General features: G+C 43.7%; 1 protein-coding gene across 1 annotated transcript in view; it reads left to right on the forward strand.

Annotated features, from left to right (window-relative positions):
- The window catches only part of LOC119449156 (uncharacterized GMC-type oxidoreductase Mb1310), a 65,114-nt gene that overhangs the window by 34,253 nt on the left and 12,081 nt on the right, over positions 1 to 18,780 (forward strand). The window contains exons 4-8 of the mRNA XM_049666679.1: positions 2,383 to 2,507; positions 6,847 to 7,014; positions 12,029 to 12,176; positions 13,121 to 13,281; positions 17,920 to 18,175. Of these exons, the coding sequence (XP_049522636.1) occupies positions 2,383 to 2,507; positions 6,847 to 7,014; positions 12,029 to 12,176; positions 13,121 to 13,281; positions 17,920 to 18,175 (858 nt within the window). The remainder of the gene's footprint in view (positions 1 to 2,382; positions 2,508 to 6,846; positions 7,015 to 12,028; positions 12,177 to 13,120; positions 13,282 to 17,919; positions 18,176 to 18,780) is intronic.

Below are 18,780 nucleotides of genomic sequence, written 5' to 3' on the forward strand. Positions count from 1 at the left end.
ATGACACATGCTTGTAACATGCTGTTACATGCTTGTAAATGTAACATGCGTGTAATTTAGTTTTTTTTTCAGCTGATGCCGTCCGGTGGAGCTTCATACGGGAACTACTGCATACCTGGGGTCATAACGTTGGATGAACGCACAAAAAACGCGGAACGAGCTTTCATATACAGCAAAATAAATATTTCCTCATTTCACGAGGGTTCTGACGTCTACTTTGTGAATAGAACGTGGCTACAGATTCGATGGGACCTGACAAGGATCGTTCGCAATCATTTTTACCAAATAATAAACCGATTGCGCACGAAGACCATGTGAGGTCGAGCAAAAAAAAAAAGAAAGAAAAGGAACAAAAAGGGCGCAGCCGGCGTGCTATAGTTAGCGTTAAAAATGCACGCGCCCAAATCCAAAAACGCAAGTGATTGATGCCGACCGCTTGGCGCGCTGCAGTCAATTCGGCCGCTGGGCTCTATGCGAGTCTCCGCTCTTGTTGAATTCCTTTCTCTATGGCTGCAGCGCGAGCTCGTGCGCTGCTCGCTTGATGTAGCTCTTAATGATAGCGTTCGAACATCGATGTGCTGTAATCAACACTGCCTTGCTGCGCTGCGTTAACGCATTGGCTTGAGGTCAAGGATGAGCACATGTAACCCTCTAACCTGTGCTGCTCGTAGTGGGGTAGTGCATTGTCACCTAATCAGCCCGACCATTTGTGGTCGTTTGCACACACCTGGTCACTTCACCCAGCGCGACGAAGTGCAGTTATCCAGCGCCCCCGACATTCCGCGTCGCGAGGCCTTGAAGGAAAACGGTAGAATCTGATGTTGGGATTCAGGCCTTCTCGTGGCAGCTCACGACGCAACAGTAACGACGGTGGCGCTTTTACAGGGCTGAGCTAGGTCTCTCTAGATCGGCGTCGCCGAATCCTTCTGCTTCCAGTATTACGTCCTACTGCACACCGAGCGTCCGTTTTCGTAAAACTAGCCTGCGGCCAGCTCGCAGCGTGATTGGTGTGGTCTGTGTGAAGTGACGAGCCTTGTCGCACTCGTAAAAGGGCAGAAAAAAGTGCGAATCAACGCAAACCTCTGGGTAGTATTGAGCCCTGGCTGTGGCGAAGCCACAGCCAATACTACCCAAGCTGGTACTACCCAACTTTTCTCGCCGTCACCAGGCGCCACTACTATACCTCAAACTCCAGCGCAATACGCCCATAAACATCGCGTGACGATAAAGCTGTGTCCTCTGCAACATCGTATGCCATCACCGTAATACTAGCGTTGTCGTGGTCGTCGTCACTTTGCTGCTGTCAGATGCACGCTCGCTTCCCAAACACAATGGCTAGCTTTACACAAACATGTTTGTCCGTCTCGTAGCGCTTTGCAGAAGCCCAAATGTTGCTTCCTAACCAAAACATGCAAAATGATTTGCATGACATCAACACCCACATGGCACTGGGACTGCATCATTTTTTTGCGTTTTGGTTGCTTTCATTTCCTCTGTGCCTTGGGGTGGCTGGCCACCATACTTGCGCCGACTATACTAGTTCGCATATATATTCTCACCGCATTGCAACAAATTTTGGAGGAAGTTAGCGCTTAATTCTGCGTCTTCGTTCCTCGAATTTCTGTTTGCGCTGTTATATTCCGCGAGGTAAGCTCAAGAAAGCTCCAAGATGTATAGACACACATGTAAACACCGCAAACAGTACGGAAACGAATCGTGCTTGTAGTCTGGACCCTGCGAGATATTGTGGTAAATTCTGATACACAGCTGCTGCCGATTGAAGCACGTACATTTATGAACCCCAAAGGTACCGCCGGTAGAGGAAAGTGCTCTTTATTTTGCTAAATGAGTCGTATGAATTGAAAGAAACGATCGTTTACTTTCGTTCAATCTTGCTCGAAGCGTCACCTGACTGCCACTCCGCAAAATGCTCGAAGCGTCACCTGACTGCCACTCCGTAATTAGCCTGTAACGGGTGAGGCGCAAATAACTTTAGCAACCCTATCACTTTCAACATTTAGAAATGAATATTATGAAAATATCCAGATAAAGTTGGCCTAAATTTAACATTTTGAATATTCATAAATCTCCAGCGATTATGTTTCTCTAGAAGCCGATGAGGAGTTTTCAGTCTTGTCTGTCTAAAATTAAGGGAGCTCGCATCCACTCAATATGCCCTACACGTGGGAATTAACTGTTGATTAGTAAAACTATTTAGCAAAGATTGTAGTAAATTAGTAAACATTGTATTAATTCTACTAATTTGTACTTATTACGGCCTCCGCCGTAACGATAGCAGTGCATTCTTTGTTCTCGTTCAGTATAACCTTGTGTACCACTCAGAAAAAAAAGAACGTGTCGCAACATTAACCTTGTGCCCAGGCTGCTCTCGCCTGCAGACGAACGTGGCAAACGGAGAGCGCTATAGCTCGAGCAAGGCCTTCATACAGCCAGTCGTCAGGAGAAGGAAGAATTTGCACGTCGCACTGTTCAGCCATGCCACGAAGGTACGCCCCGAGAACAGTAGTTCCGTGAACAACATGTACTAATGCATTTCATTAAAAGTCCTCCAATATCGCGGCGTAATTTCCGCGTAAGTCCGCAAGGTGAAATAGACTCACGGACATTAAACCTCTGGCGCGGAAGAATTTCGCAAGAAATTCTAAAATAATCCTTCAGTGGTTATCACAGATAAGGCTCGCAGTATGAGTAGAAATCGATAATATATAGGAAACATAGAAAAACAAATTGTTACGTTAATTTAAAATTCAGAAATAATAAAGTAAAATGATAAGAAAAATTAAGGAAAACGTAACTTCCACCAAGTGGGAGCCGAACCTACGTTTTGCACATTACGCGTGACATCTGATGTTCAAACAATGTTCCATAACACTCTCATGAGAGACGGAACCTTCTACACTTTCTGGACATGGACAAATAACCAATACAGTGGGCGGAAAATAGTTGCCATGTTAGTCTAATTGATAAAGCACCAGATGCATAATGCTGAACATGTGGATTTGACTTCCACCGGCGGCAAGTTTCATTTTCTTACAGTTTTATTTTGCTTCACTGTATTATTTCTTCAGTTGAAATAAATATAGCAACAATTTCCGCTATGTATTTTCTGCGTTCGATGTCTATTTATGCCCATGGTAGTGAATATATTGCGTTTCATACAGAGCAGGCAACGCTGCGAAAGCTACGCAATTAGTGCGGCCATAGAAGCTTCACTCCGCGCGCTTCAGAGTGAAGTTTTTCAATGTGCGTGCGACGCTTTCTACGGAATAACTGATTCACATGTTACAACCGCAAGTTATGGACGTAGTGTTGCAACAACTCGCGCATCATTTGTACTCCTTTATGCTTCCAGCATAAAGCCTCAGTGAGTTGCAGCATAAAGCCTTTATTGACGTTAGTGAGGTCAGAAGACCTGGTAAGGCTTATACAATGCTGAATAACGGCCACCTTCTCTGCTACAGAGGTCTTCCAGATAAGAGAGAATACGGGGTAGGATTTGTAATCCATAAGGACATTGCGGGCAACATCGATGAATTCTACAGCATTAATGAGAGGGCAGCAGTCGTCGTAATCAAGCTGAATAGGAGGTATAGAATAAAGGTACTACAAGCCTGCGCCCCAACCTCCAGTCAAGATGATAAAGGAATAGAGCAGTTTTATGAAGATGTTGAATTAGGGATCTCAGAATACTGTAGTCATGGGCGACATCAATGCAAAAGTGGGGAAAAGGCAGGCTGATGAGCAAGCAATTCGCAGCTACGGCATCGATTCTGGAAACACTAGAGGAGAAATGTTGGTAGAATTTGCGGAGAGGAATAGGCTCCCATTAATTAATACCTTCTTCAGGAAGCGTAGCAACAGGAAGTGGGCGTGGAAAAGGCCTAAGGGAGAAACAAGAAATGAAATAGATTCCCTACTGTCTGCCGATCCCAGCAAAGTGCATGATGTAGAAGTGTTAGGTAGGGTAAAGTGCAGTGATCATATAGGTTAGTGAGGTCTAAGATTTGTCTCAATTTGAAGAAAGAAAGAGTAAAATTAGTTAAGAAACAGGCCAACCTAGACGGAGTAAGGGTAAAAGCAGACCAATTGAGGCTCGTCCTCGCAAACTAATATGGAGCTTTTGAACAGAAACGTGATTATAACATAGAGGTAATGAATGAAACCGTAATTAGGCTGATCTCAGAAGCAGCAATTGAAGTTTGAAGTAAGGCACCAAGGCAACCAGTAGGTAAGCTCTCCCAAGTCACAAAGGAGCTAATAAGGAAACGCCAAAGCATGAAAGTGTCAAACTCAAGAGATCAGATACAATTCGCTGAACTGGCAAAACTGATCAACAAGATGAAAGTAAGGGATGTTCAAAATTATAACGTGGGAAAGATTGAAGAAGCCGTAAAATATGGACGCAGCATGAAATCAGCGAGAAGAAAACGTGGCATAAGACAAGGCAACATGTATGCTCTGAAACATAAGCAGGGTAACATTATCAGCAATTTGGTGAAATAGTAAGAGCAGCGGAAGAATTGTATACTGACCTGTACAGTGCCTAGAGTAGCTTAGCTACTTTCATTCGAAGGAGTGACGAACAGGATACAGAGGCTCCTTCTATAACTATCGATGAAGTTACAAGGGCACTGGAAGACATGACCCGGGGAACAGATGCTGGAGAAGATGGAATAACTATCAATTTAATAAAAGACAGAGGAGATGTCATGCTTGAAAAGCTTGCAGCCCTTCATGCGCAATGCCTCACGACTTAAACTGTACAGAGAACTGTAAGAATTCCAACATTATGCTAATCTACAAGAAGGAAACGTTAGATAATTGAAAAAATATGCCCATTAGCTTACTTTCAGTAGTGTATAAAATATGCACCAAGATATTTTTCAATAAAATCAGGGCCACACTTCACTTCAATCAACCAAGAGAACAGGCTGGTTTCAGGAAGGGATATTCTACAATGAATCGCATCCACGTCGTCAATAAGGTAATCGAGAAATCTGCGGAGTACAATAAACCTCTCGATAGGGCTTTCATAGATTATGAAAAGCCATTTGATTCAGTAGAGATATCTGCAGTCATAAGGGCATTGCAAAATCAAGGAGTACAGGAGGCATATGTGAATATCTTGGCAAATATCTACAAGGATTGCACAGCAACCTTGGTTCTCCACAAGAAAAGTGGAAAGTTACCTATCAAGAAAGGGGTCAGGCAAGCAGACGCAATCTCTCCAATGCTGTTCACTGCATGCCTAGAAGTATTCAAGTCATTAGACTGTGAAGCCTTAGGAGTGAGGATCAACAGTGAATCTTCTCAGCAATGTTCGGTTTGCAGATGACCTTGTCCTATTCAGCAACAATAGGCACTAATTACAGCAAATGATTGACAACTTTTACCGAAAAAGTGTAAGAGTGGGGTTGAAGATTAATATGCAGAAGACAAACATTATGTTCAATAGCCTGGAAAGGGAATGAGAATTCTGGATCGCCAGTCAGCCTCTATAGTCGGTAAAGGAGTACGTTTATCTAGGCAAATTACTCACAGGGGACGCCGATCATGAGAAGGAAACTTACAGAAGAAAAAAACTAGATTGAAGTGCATACGGTAGGCATTGCCAAACCCTGACTGGGTGTTTAGCACTGTCGTTGAAAAGAAAAGTGTACAATCATTGCATTATACCGGCGTTAACACACGGGGAGAAACTTGGAGGTTAACAAAGAAGCTCGAGAACAAGTTAAGGACCGCACAAAGAGCGATGGAACGATAAATGTTAGGCCTAACATTAAGTGACATATGTTATTGTGAGGCATAAATGAATAAAAATATAAGCCTCTGGCCGCACCGTAAGAATATAGCAGGGGAACGTTAAAGGACAGGAAGACAGCGGTGTGGGTCAGAGAGCGAACGGGGATAGCCTATATTCTAATTGACATTAAGAACAACAGATTGAGCTAGGCAGGCCATGTAATGCGTAGGATGAATGCCCAGTGGACCATTAGAGTTACAGAATGGATACCAAGAGAAGTGAAGCCCAGTCGAGGTCGGCTGAAAACTAGGTGGGGTGAAGAACTTATGAAATTTGCAGGCGCAAGTTGTAATCAGCTAGCGCAAGACAGGGGTAATTGGAGATCGCAGGGAGAGGCCTTCGTCCTGCACTGAAGATAAAAAATAGGCTCATGATGATGATGAAGTTTCCAGCATGTGACATACTATGATTTGGTCACAGGGACATGTGGCCGCTGGTCGCAGAAATGTGTCACTCAGCTAGTTCGGTGGTAAATAGGGTTAGATGTGCGTCGCTTCTATGTAATAAATGTCATATTTTGTGACGTAACAGCATAAGCCTTAGTTTTACATCGAAATAAATGCCGCGTAGCAATATATGTGTCTAATAAGTGTTTTACCATTTTTGATCGCGAATGCAAACAGTGAGAGAAGTCTCTGTATTCTTTGGGGTGTTGCCTGCTATGTATGAAAGGGAGTACTATAAGGAAAAATAGCGCACCTCGAATCCCTTCACTCTTTTCACACTGTACGGATACTTTTTACTGCTGCTCAGTAATAGGAATAATACGACTGTGAATGTGGACCGAAAACCTCTGCATGTTGACTTGTAGTAAGATGCCACTATCATTCTGATGCTTACCCTTTGCTATGTTCTACACGCTACACTCATGACCGCGTCTAAACTTCAGCGTGGTAAAATACGTAGATAACGCCATAAAAAGTGGAAGTGAACTACTAAATATAATGCACGTTTCTATGAAAACCAAACAATGATCGTTGCTCAAGCGCACATAACAATTCTAATGTCATGACCGATCGCAGGTTAACTTCGAAGGAGGTCGCGCCGTGGGCGTAGCGTTCACAAGGTTCGGCCAACCACAGAACGTGTCTGCAGGGAAAGAGGTGATTCTCTCTGCAGGAACCGTAGGATCCGCTCAACTGTTGCTGCTCTCCGGTGTGGGACCTCGAGAGGATTTGGAGCGCCTACAGGTTGGCACTGCATATCACCTTTGGGAAACTTTAGCCACGTGTTCCAAAGATTGCGCAAGTATTGGTTGGGAAACATGCATCACATTATATTTCTTGCAGGTTTCGCATTTTATTACATTGCGCTTATTTATTTAGTTCCGTTCACTGCTGTTTCCTTTATATTGCCGATGGTACTGCTACATTTTGCTCTATGTTTAGGTGTATTTAGTACGCAAGTGCTTCTTCCTTGCTGCCTGCCAGCCACCGCCTTTCATGCCGGCAATTTGTCCTGTTGTGCTGCCTAAAACATAGATGTATGTATGTATGTATGTATGTATGTATGTATGTATGTATGTATGTACCCTACTGAAAAAAGCCCGTATTCCCAATAACTCCTATATCCAATAACATCATATGACATATGGGAAAAACGGGTTTTCATACGGGATCCCACAAGTTCTATATCGAGACATTGGGGATGGGAGTTATGGGGCATATCTATGTTTCAATAGGGTAGGTGTGTGTGTACGCAAGTATGTACGTATGTTTGTAGGTATGTATGCATGCATGCATGCATGCATGTATGCACCGGATCTCAGTGTGTTTGTTCTATGGTCCTCAGATTAAGTGTACGACGTACACCCTCGTGGCCATGAGTTTTTAGTGCTTAGGAAACTCTACCAATATCCGCTAGGAAAAAAATAGACCGGCTTTAAATTGAAGCTAGGCTCACGAGACACCATATATTAATAGTTTATTCATCATAGTGTTGCTGGGCTTTATGAGAATGTTGAGACTACTTTGTAAAATTAGTTCTGCTACAATCTGCAAGGTGGAGAAAGTTTCGCCAACCCGGTAGCAAAAGGGAGCTGCAGAGGACACCCATGTGGGCTTCTCAAAAACAAAGCTTCGCATTTAAGAAATTGTTCCCGGTCCGTGTACTCACACACTTGTTTATGGGAAAACAACGAGTAGATAGTAGCTCCAAAATGTATATTTTCCAATGACACTGCAGCCTATGAAAAAAAAAAAAAAAAACGCGAGACTGAGGCTTTTATAAGGAGAAACACGAAAGGTTTTCACATTGTCCACGTATATCGGGTGTTTTATTTCAATGTCACCAGGACTTAAACAAAAATCGCCTGTAGCATTTAGCACAAGTCTACTTATTGAACTGGTATAGGCGAAGAGGTATACATCACTCACAATAGAGATCGTTACGGATAAATAATAATTAACAAGTTATCACTAACCAACTCTTCAACTAAATACCTTAGCACGCATATTGATATATGTATACGAATTGAAACATAGAAGGGATGCCTTGTGTCAGTGCTGCATGTTTGGAGGCCAGAGTTGCAACTAAGCGTTCAGTTTCAACAGAAGATTTTGACAATAGATATATTTCTCCGTTAATGAGAGTGTCCGCGCAGAGAATAAATAAAGGCTCTCCGAAAATCAGTCCTTAAAATTCCGTTCGGAAAATGGTGCTCTTCGTGCTACAATTCAAGGCCATTCTATCGTGCATGTGAACATATAAAAATTATTTCCATAGTCTTTCCTTTCAAACAGTGGTGAGCATCTATAATTTGATATAAAGAAGTGAGAACTGCTTGACTATTGCTAGTGAGGAGGTGTTGAAGGAGCAAATACGCACATTGTAAAGAGCGAGGTGAGAAAGCTTCACGGCTGAAATTTATGGAGGCTCTCTATTGAAGAAGTTACCGAGATAACTTCTGAGTTCCGCAACTTTTAACGTCGTATTGTCAGAAGCCTTCAACCGTAATGGTTGTGCCATGATTGGTTCAACCGTCGTGCGAATGATCAAGTTGGTATGTCCAAGGGGTCAATATATATGTGCGGCTGGTGGCTGTGTTTTTTTACATAATGAAGGTAAACCATACTCCTAGTGTGCAGTTAACAAAGTGTGCTGACAGACGCTTGTAGGACACAGAGAAAGTGACCACCTAACGGCAGGCTCGCACGCCTATCAAAGGCAGACACAATGGCACAAGCAGTTGCACTCGGTTTTATTGTATTTATGCACTGAGGCAGGATAGCTCGTTTGATAGGGAGAATGGCTTACAGGCCTTGGCCTTCTTTCAATGGCTATGTGCTCGATGTTTGCCGGTACTGTTCTAGAGCAACACACGGCATGGGTAGGCGTGCTACTTTGAAGATAACAGAATGGCTACAAACAAAACGCCTAATACCGTATTACAAACCTGTTTGTAATGCTGCATTTATTATTATTATTATTTGATTTGTACACATATACACACAAGGACACAAAGGGATTAAGGAGGGAGCAAGCTGACAACTGCCACCGAGAGTGGCACAACGCCTGCCTACTCCTATAGGAGGAGGGAATAGAGGAAATGAAAATATGAGAAAAGAAAAGAGGAAATAAAGAAATGACGGAGACACAGACAGAACAAAACAAAACAAAAACAAAACAAAACGAAAATACAAATAATGTCTATAAACGGGAGTGGGCCAAGTCAGTGTCCTTCAGAAAACTTAGCAGGGCTCGATGGGGCTGGTCACGTCTTGCAGCGCTCCCCCTTGGAAAACGGCAATCGTCAAGGGACGCACATTGCAGCCCCATAAGTCTAAACTCCTTAATTAGTAGCCGCGTTTACATGAATGCGACAGTAGCGCATCGCATTTCCAAGCGCATTTGGGAAAGGCGATGCGACGCCGTTTACATGTAGCGCATTAACTGTCGCGAGAACGTAGCGCCACATGGTGTCGTATGAGGTAAGTGCAGCCCACTTCCGGCGTAACTGGTTTCCGGTAGTGGGCCGAGTGCGTAAAGGAAACGCGAGTTGACACTTACTCGATACCTGCCTAGATACTCGTGTTGCGAAGTCCGAGCGGCCGCGAAGGTTCCATGGATGGTGCCGTGCCAAGTGCCGAGAGGAGGAGATGTCCAGAGAGATCAGAAAAACGGTTTTATATACAAACGTACATGCTTTACACGTGGGCTCCATGATATTGGAGCCGTCTACATGCTAACATCTTTGCAAGTTCTAGCGTTTACATCTCCGAGCGTCTCAAAACACTCAAGTCGCGCATTTTATCCCTTTCGTTTCCCTCTTTCACTCGACGAGGGAATGCACTTTGGTTTTTCTTAGCCAAAGACCATCTTCTACCAGTTCGTCATATCCCGCTCATGGTGTGACATCGTTTACCGCCGGGCTCCGCCTCCAATCTTGCCTGATCTCCCCCGCACACAGGCAACGGTTGACACCTTGGGAACCAAACGTTGATGTCGTTCCCGCGGGAATGCTTGACGCTGGCCCCTTGCAAGAATTAGTCGCCTCTCCGTGGCGGTCAGTTCGCGGAAGCCAGCGTTTCCAGAGAGAGCGGTGGCTGTTGTCTCAGAAGGGGCTCCAGGTTGGTGCGTCACAGTCGGCGCCGGGCCTCGTCGTAGCTCGGGCGGGCGCTGGTGCTTCACGAAACACACCAAGAGCGACGTTGTCGTTTTAGCTACGCACGATGCCGATGACCCATTGCAGTCTGGGGACTAATTGCACATCCATCAGTCCAAGGTGACTGACGGTGACACTTCCCGGCCGCGAGAAACGACAAGCGTGAAGAGCACTTGATATGTTCACGTCTGTCGATGAGGCCTCCTTTGTCCCGAAGGACCGCCAGACACAACACTCGCGGGCAACAGGACCGTGCGACGCACCTGCTTTTTCAGCCGCCATGTTTGTTTTGATGTCTCGCAGTGCGGCAGCGGCCGCGCCGCTGGTTGGTTGGCCGGTTGTAATCCCGCAGCGAATGCTTTCCCATAATTCCTGATGCGATACGCTTCTGTTTACATGCGCCGCTGAAATGCGCATTCTCCATCTCAAACTACCCTTGTTTGGCGCATTAGATGCGATACGCCTTCCTAGCGAATTACCTCGTTTACATGAGATGCGATACGCTTGAAAGCTGATACGATACGCTTCTGTCGTATTCATGTAAACGCCGCTAGTAATGCGCGCTGCGCAACGAATGCGGGACACTCTAAAACTAGATGTTCAAGTGTCTCACAGGAGCCACAAAACGTACACGACGGGCTGTCCACACGTCCTTGTCGGTATAGGCGTTCGCGCACCAACACAGACCCAACCCTTAACTTGTATAACAAACAGTGCTCTAGAACGACGGGGCAAGCCTCGACCACGAACGCGTGGAGGGAACGATCCGTCTGCAACACGCCGGTCTGGGTGCTGCTTTAGGAGGTGTTGGCGTATCAGGAGACGGGCATTTTCAAACGTGCACGAAATGTCAGGGCAGTCACATTCATGGTGGGCACAGCTTGAAGCGAGGCGATCAGCCCCTTAATTTCCAGCGATGCCGACGTGCGAGGGTACCCACTGGGCAATGAGGGACACTCCACAGGAAGTAATTTTGCCGGAAGTTGCTTGTATACTGCACAACAATGGGCTATCGGCATTTTGTTTAAGTCTGCTGAGGGCAGCACGGCAGTCTGTAAGAATGACGACCTTCAAAGCGTTTAATTCTTCGTGTACGTATTTCAGACCAACATCAATCGCTGCTAGTTCTGCAGTTGTTGATGAGGTTGGATGTCCTGCATTTGGACCGCAACAGCAAACAAGCACGAACGCCAACCGCACCACTCTGAAAGAGCACGTTGATTACGCCTGGTTACGAACCCTCCATTCACTGCATGCGACAAATTCACGTGTGTACAGAGCAAAACATTCATATTGGTAGCCTGTAAACTTACATTAGTTACCTGCTGATAACCCTGTGCTGCTTACACCTGCTGGATGCCCGTCCTTGTTACCTAACCTTTGAAACTCCGGCCGCAACCCTCCTGTGCTCTTACTGACAAGCACAAACTCCTTCCACTGCTCTAAATACCACGCTGATAACTGCTTCGAGGACGGGTGACAGTCTTGTACAAAGTAAAGAAATAAAATGTTATTTCATAAGCAGCTTTCCTTTCACCCTCAAGATGATCGTCACAAATCGCGAACTTTCACACTTATAGTCGCCACCACAATGTTCCCAGATACCAGTGGTCGCAGACCTTCCAGTTGGGCGAAACCTGCAGGACCATGTAGCTGTAATTATGGGCCTGCCAGTCAGCACCGATGTGGCTGCAGCAATACCGCCATTTGGCCTGGAAGACATAGCGCAGTACTCTAACAACAGAACCGGTAAGGCAGCATAATTTTATAAACAGCTTCATGCATATCCATTCTTGACGTTACAATTTATAGCTATATTTGTTGATGAAGAATCTGTGGTTACTGACCAAGTCAAGGTTATAAAACAGATGTTTCAGAGCCCGTACGGTTCCTCGGTTACTCTAAGCTTTATCATTGTAAGCCTGCGAAAACCTGCCGTGGTGGCTCAGTCGCCATGGAGTTCCTCTGCTGAATAGGAAGTTTCGGGACAAATTTCTGGCTACACCGACCGCAATCCGATGGTGCCAGGCTGCAAAAATGCTCGTCTACCGTGTTTTTGGTGCAGTTTTGAGACCCCCAGGATCGAAATTAAAGCAGAGCCTCCCCCTATACGGCGTGTCTCATATCTAGCACGGGAATGTTGCTTTAAGACAAGATGATAACTCAGTCTGTACAACTAAGAAATGCGAATGTGGTGAATACATGAAATCCATCGAATATCTTAAAATTCACAATGAATTTCAAACTTCAAATGTGTTTTTGTCCCCTCTTGTCATATCTCACTTAGGTGGTCAAATACCATAGACAACATTCTGCGCCGATGTATCTCGCTCTGAGTGGTAGGTGTGCATTGGAGTCACAAATTGTGTGTAGAACCCGGTAGCTTGCCAATAAAATATCTCTTGTGGTAAAAACATAGAAAATAAAGGAGCACATGACGACGACGATATAGTGGCGGAACATCCACGTCGGCAGTAACAAACAATGCGGCTGCATAACGCACCTGCAGAATCCCAATATTGTTACAAGTAATGAAGAAGACGACGATTACCAGGACGTTGATCTTGGCTACCTCTGTAAGTAGTGTGTGCCCAAGCCGTGCCTCATGTGTCTTCTATTTGGCGCCCATTTCATGATTTTGCAACATAGCGCTTACACCGCGTCTCATTTAGCACTTCGCCGAATTTATGCAGGCATCATATCAATACCGTCGAGTTCCGAGTTCGTCCAGTTCCTGCACAGCGACTATGTGTCGGATGACGAGAGCCCTGACGTCGAAGTGGCAGTAATTTCTGCGTCGTCAGCTAGTCAAGCATTGAAGTCATTGTTCGAACGCATAGGCCTGCTACCAGAGGTGAGATCCAGTACTGAATAACGTATATTCTTTTGTGAAATTGTTTACAGAGTACGTGAACTGTTTGCCGACAAAATGACAACGCTACAAAAACAGAGGAACACTGGACAAGCACGAAGTTACAGCTGTTTATTTTTGAGAAATACCACGAGGAATGTATGACAGCTACCCCCTAAGATATCTCTTTTACCTCTAACTTTTATTCGTAGCATGGACATTGTCAGCGAGCTGCACTGAAATGTTCTACCTCGGAAACGTACAGAAACTATAGAGTCGAGTATGCATTTGATATTATTTGATGCTGTATTTCCTCAATCCAGCCGCATTTAGCGTCTGCTATAGTGATATTCCCGGTGATCATTCGACTTCAAAGCATGTTTGAACACGCTGCCGAGGATTGTCGTGCCGAAGTTGCCCTAGCCGCGGTAATTACTTTCTCCATGCGCAACGGTACAAAGCTTGTAGGAGCAGATCGCGCACTGGATTTGCCGTAAGCTCAGCCAGCATAATGACCAAGCAGTTCAGGTAGTCATGAAGATATTGCACTTATAATAAATAAACTGTATGTGCTTTGGGGCAAAATGAAAGTAGTGAAAACCGCTTGAAAGCTTCAGCTTGTACACTAAAAATTATTAAGCGAATACAAAAAACGAATGCTTTTTAAATATTCAAAAAAGCCAAGTATCTAATATTTTAATATTGTTGCAAAGAAATACGCATACACATACACATAAACGTTTCATCGGGCCCGCACCTACGCTCATCTTCCACACTCATGTTCTTTCACCTGCACATGCAGTTGTGTTCCTTGGCGTCAAACTTGACCCCCACCTAAAATTTTACTTGCATGCTGACAAGGTCTCAAAAAATTGCTTTTGGAGTAAGAGCACTACTTTCAACGCGCTCGTATTTTCCACAGAACATAAGAACTTCACTTTATTGCGCATTTATTCATTGCCACTTACAGTACAGTATCTCAGTTCAGGGAAACACATATTCCACGTGCACCCTTGAGCAAAAGTATACGGACGAGGGATTGCGCGATAAAGCCGATTTTTTCAACTGCCCGCGAATGCAACTTGAAATTGAGGACTGCAGTCCAAAATTGGGATTGCGAACTTTTCATTATACTCGTCAATTTCACTTTATGTATGTTGATTACGAAGAAATTCAGTTTTTCTCGGCGATCCTGTGGTTCGTATAATTTTGCTCACGGGTGTACATAACACATTTAAACCATTTACAAAATCAACCCTTGAGGATAGTCAATTTCTCTAATGACATGGCACATGCAGTACTAATTTTCACTTCCTTAAAAATACTACCATAACGTTACATGCTCCAGCTCAAATTGGTTTAACTAATATGCCGCACGCTTAATCATGAAATGGTTTTAGATACATTTCATACATCAGTTCTTACCAACACTAATACGAGGTTTTTCTCTAACAATAATTTTTTACTCCCTCGAATAAACACTCAGTATGGTATGCTTACTGCCCTTTTTACGGTAAATAAATGCTGGAACAAACTGCCACCCCATAAAGCTTGCCGGACAACCTGAACGTTCACCACAGATATGAAGAAATATTTATTAATGACACCACTAGCTACAGACTCATTACTATGAACATGTATTGTATACAAATTTATTATACAGTGTTGAATGCTTTCTGCATATCTCCCATTTTCATCTCTTTTTGTTTTTTTTATTCTTTTTCAGAAATGTTCTGTTTTTTGTTGCATAGTATATATTTACCTTGTACTTCGCATGTTGTAAGCATATTTTTGTTTCTAATTATCTGCTACATTAACCGCGTGTTTTCTTTGATGTAAGTCATTCCAAAGTTTCCCATAACGTCTCAATAACTATAGTTTTATTTACTCATACGCAGTACCTCTTTCATGTGCTTGTATTTGACTTGAACTTCAAGTATTGCAAACACCTTTCTTGTATTTGAATATTTGCTTCATTAACTTCGTGTATTCTGATATCCGTCACTGCGATGTTGCCATAATGTATTATTACTATACTGTGAAATTACTAATAGGATGTCCCCCTGACAGGTTTGGTAACTCCGGGACCTTCTTCTTTCTAATGACGAATGATGAAATGAAATTAAAAAAATCAAGTCAAATGAAAGCGAAAAAAAACGCAAGATACGTTCAACGCACTCCTACATTATTACTTAGGAGTCATGATAAGGTATTAAAGTCGGGGACGCGACACTTTGTTACCTTCTTCAACACCTATAGTATTAAAGTGTGTAATAAATACATGGTAGCACATTATATGTTTTAGGAGGTGTTCCAGCCATATTTTTCTGCACTATTTTGATATAGGAGTCCATACACGGAATGGAGGTGACAAATGTTGACTACAGAATGAAAAGGAGTCCCGTAATGACGGTATTCGCTAGAAAGACAATGCACTAAAGACTATTTATTTTTCCCTAATGCCTAGGCGACAGCTGCCCGTCTGAGCTTACGATGAGAACTGCGGTACCATGTTGAAAACCGCACAGAAGGCGAGGATACCCCGGGACACTTTCAGGCGGCAATGTTCTAGACTATGCAGACCCAATCCCAATATATTTGCATAAAAACTCAGCCAAACGTATGAAAGTACTGAAGATATCACATGAATGTGTGGGGTTCATTACAAAAAAATGTGCTGGACATGCGAGAGTGTTCTGTTATATTAGTATCCGACCACTTGAACACTGATTGAAAACTCTAGCCCATCGTTTGCTTCGGAAGCAATCTTACAGAAACATCGCCAATTTATTATGCTTCTGAAAATTCGCAAAGATGAATTGAAGAAGTGACCGAAAAGCTCTAAATCAGTGTTGCGATGCTTCAGCGCACACAGCAGTAATTGGTGAGTAGAAATTAAGGCTATCGCAGCTTTTAGTGCTACAGCTCCTGAAATTGTCACAATATCTAGGCGCTTCGAACTACCGCGCTCATCCAAATATAACTGAAGAACTGAAAATGCACTAAATTGGCAAATATTCAAGCTGCCCGTCCTTCTGTATGTTATTTAGAAAGTTTCAACACCTAGATCACCATTCTGAGGATCGTGTTTCTCTCCATGTGGAATTTGAGGATGAAGTAATTAATTTGAAAGTCCTCTGCGACATGCTCCTTTATTGAAATCTAAAGACGTATCAGCACAGACGAGCACATTCTTGTACATTTATCTGTACACTGATGTGAGCTGGCACTTGTATTTTGTCCCTGCACATCTGCGGCAAGAGTTGCCGTTAAACACAAAGGCTACACTTAAGTCGATGCAGTAGCTCTCTTACACTTTTATTTATTTCTGCGCGAGTTATGCCATGTTATTTAGTTGTGAAAATTTTCTGCACCCACTTGAAAAGATGAGCAGTCGAATGGGGCTCAAGCGCCTTAATTGTCATTGCATTGCAGCATCACTTATCGAACAGTGAAGACAGGTTGGGCAAGATCAGCTGTTGTAAAACATCATAAGGTAAATGCAATGGCTCACGTAATGCACGCTTTCACAGCAAGACCGGAAACGGGACGCATTCCGGCAACAAATGAATATGACGTCGTTTATCGGCACACTGTTCCTGCAATTGCTACCACTTGACCAATGCACGAACTATCCGGCAGCAGTCAACTTTCAATTTTCACCAGTTTACATCGACAGGAATTCGCCATGTTCCCCTTGCACGTTCCACCATTGTGCCGTCGTGGTTCGCTGAAGTGGAGTCGCAAAGAACATCGTCAACACACAATCTTCGGGACTACGGAACCACACGCTACTATCGCTAGTTGTCATTTGCCAGCCAGCAGCGACAGCTCTAGAGTTCATCGATGTCATTACACAGTCGTTGGATGAAACGCCGTTGTAACGCTCAAGCAGAAAGTTTCTGATCGCGCATTCACGTCCGAATGCATGCGCCTTGAACATCTCCTTATCAGCTGCGAGCTAGAAGAGCGGCTGACCTCTCAGCTGCTCCATGTAATTTGTGGTAGGTCTCGAGTGGGCGCAATGTCCTGCTGAATTATTCGAAATCACTCGGTCGACCGAGCAATGCTCGCGCGCAAGGCACGGATGAGAATATACATTACCATCGTTAACACTATTAACAGCGCCTTCCGACCCAAGAAATATTCGCGCCTCTTTCACTTTCGGGATAAGGTACTTAAGTATGAAGGAAAAAAATGGTTTTGTTAGTACTGGGTGCCTGTAGCTGACGCCCTGCAATACAGAATTCAGAGAAAGAGTAATCTGCATTTTAAGCTCAGAAGTACTGCTAAGTTGAAGTGCATGGACAGTCTCTGATGGACCAATGTAATTATAAATACTTCGAACTTCAAGATAGAATATTTAACGGTAATAAAATACGAATCATCTTTATTGCATATTCTTTCTTTATCAGTGCTTGCAGTCCGCGTCCTCCTTCAACATTGATTTGAAAATTTTGAAATCAGCAAATCAGTTTAAACTAGAATATTTAGTGGCTTCTAATTGTTTGCAAGTTGTGTCAATCCCCTTGGTTTTTCATCCAAGTGAAGTACTGAAATATCACGACATGAGCTTCACTATTTTTTTCTCGAAATGAAAAGACTGGGAAAGTTGTAATTTGGATGTTTATTTATTCGCAGGCATTTGACAGCTTTATTGGGCCAACAAACGGCCAGCCTGGATTTCGGTTGGCGCCTGTTATAAACCGACCAAAGTCCCGAGGCTCAATTTCTTTGAGATCCACAGATCCCAACGACCATCCAGCTATTGACCCACGCATCTTAGAGCACCCGGACGATATCAAAGCTGTCGCTCAAGGCATGTATACTGTGTCAACATATGAAACTAGTCCCTACGCGTCCTTCATGCACTCGACGCTCTACAACAGAAATAAAAGTAAACAATCAACCAGCACAAATTGCTGGCTTGGTGATGACTCGCGTAGTGAAAGATCATTTAGTTCACTCTCCGGAGGAACTTACACATCACTAGACAAAGCTTTAAACAACATCATGAATGGTTTCCCTTAGGTATTTCTATATTTGTAATTGGAGACCATATGGGTCATTCCACGCCAACTGATCCAGACTTTGCGCTCAACCATCTTAGATCTCTTTAAAAAATCATAGCGTATTGCGTTACTGTGACAAACACTAAACCAGCTTGGTTTTGGCGAAAAAAAAATTATTTCGTGCCGTGGCCGCCATCGTAAATTTGCAAGCAGTCGCAAAACCTTGCATAACAAAAACAATTGTACAAAATACACATTTTTACCAATGACTATGACACGTTTTTATACATATCAAAGATTGCTTATATATATTGGGAGACGACGCCCGGGACGAAGGCAGAGCTCTTCTATTGTCACACAGCGCGAGACCGCCCACGAGCACCAACCCGACAAAATGATGATGATTATGAGGATGGGTATATACACATGAAGACGATGATGAACTCCACAGCTAGCGCTCCACTAACTCTCCCCCCCCCCCCCCCCTATC

The sequence above is a fragment of the Dermacentor silvarum genome, chromosome 4 (assembly GCF_013339745.2).
Source record: "Dermacentor silvarum isolate Dsil-2018 chromosome 4, BIME_Dsil_1.4, whole genome shotgun sequence".
In the NCBI taxonomy this organism is placed as follows: domain Eukaryota; kingdom Metazoa; phylum Arthropoda; class Arachnida; order Ixodida; family Ixodidae; genus Dermacentor; species Dermacentor silvarum.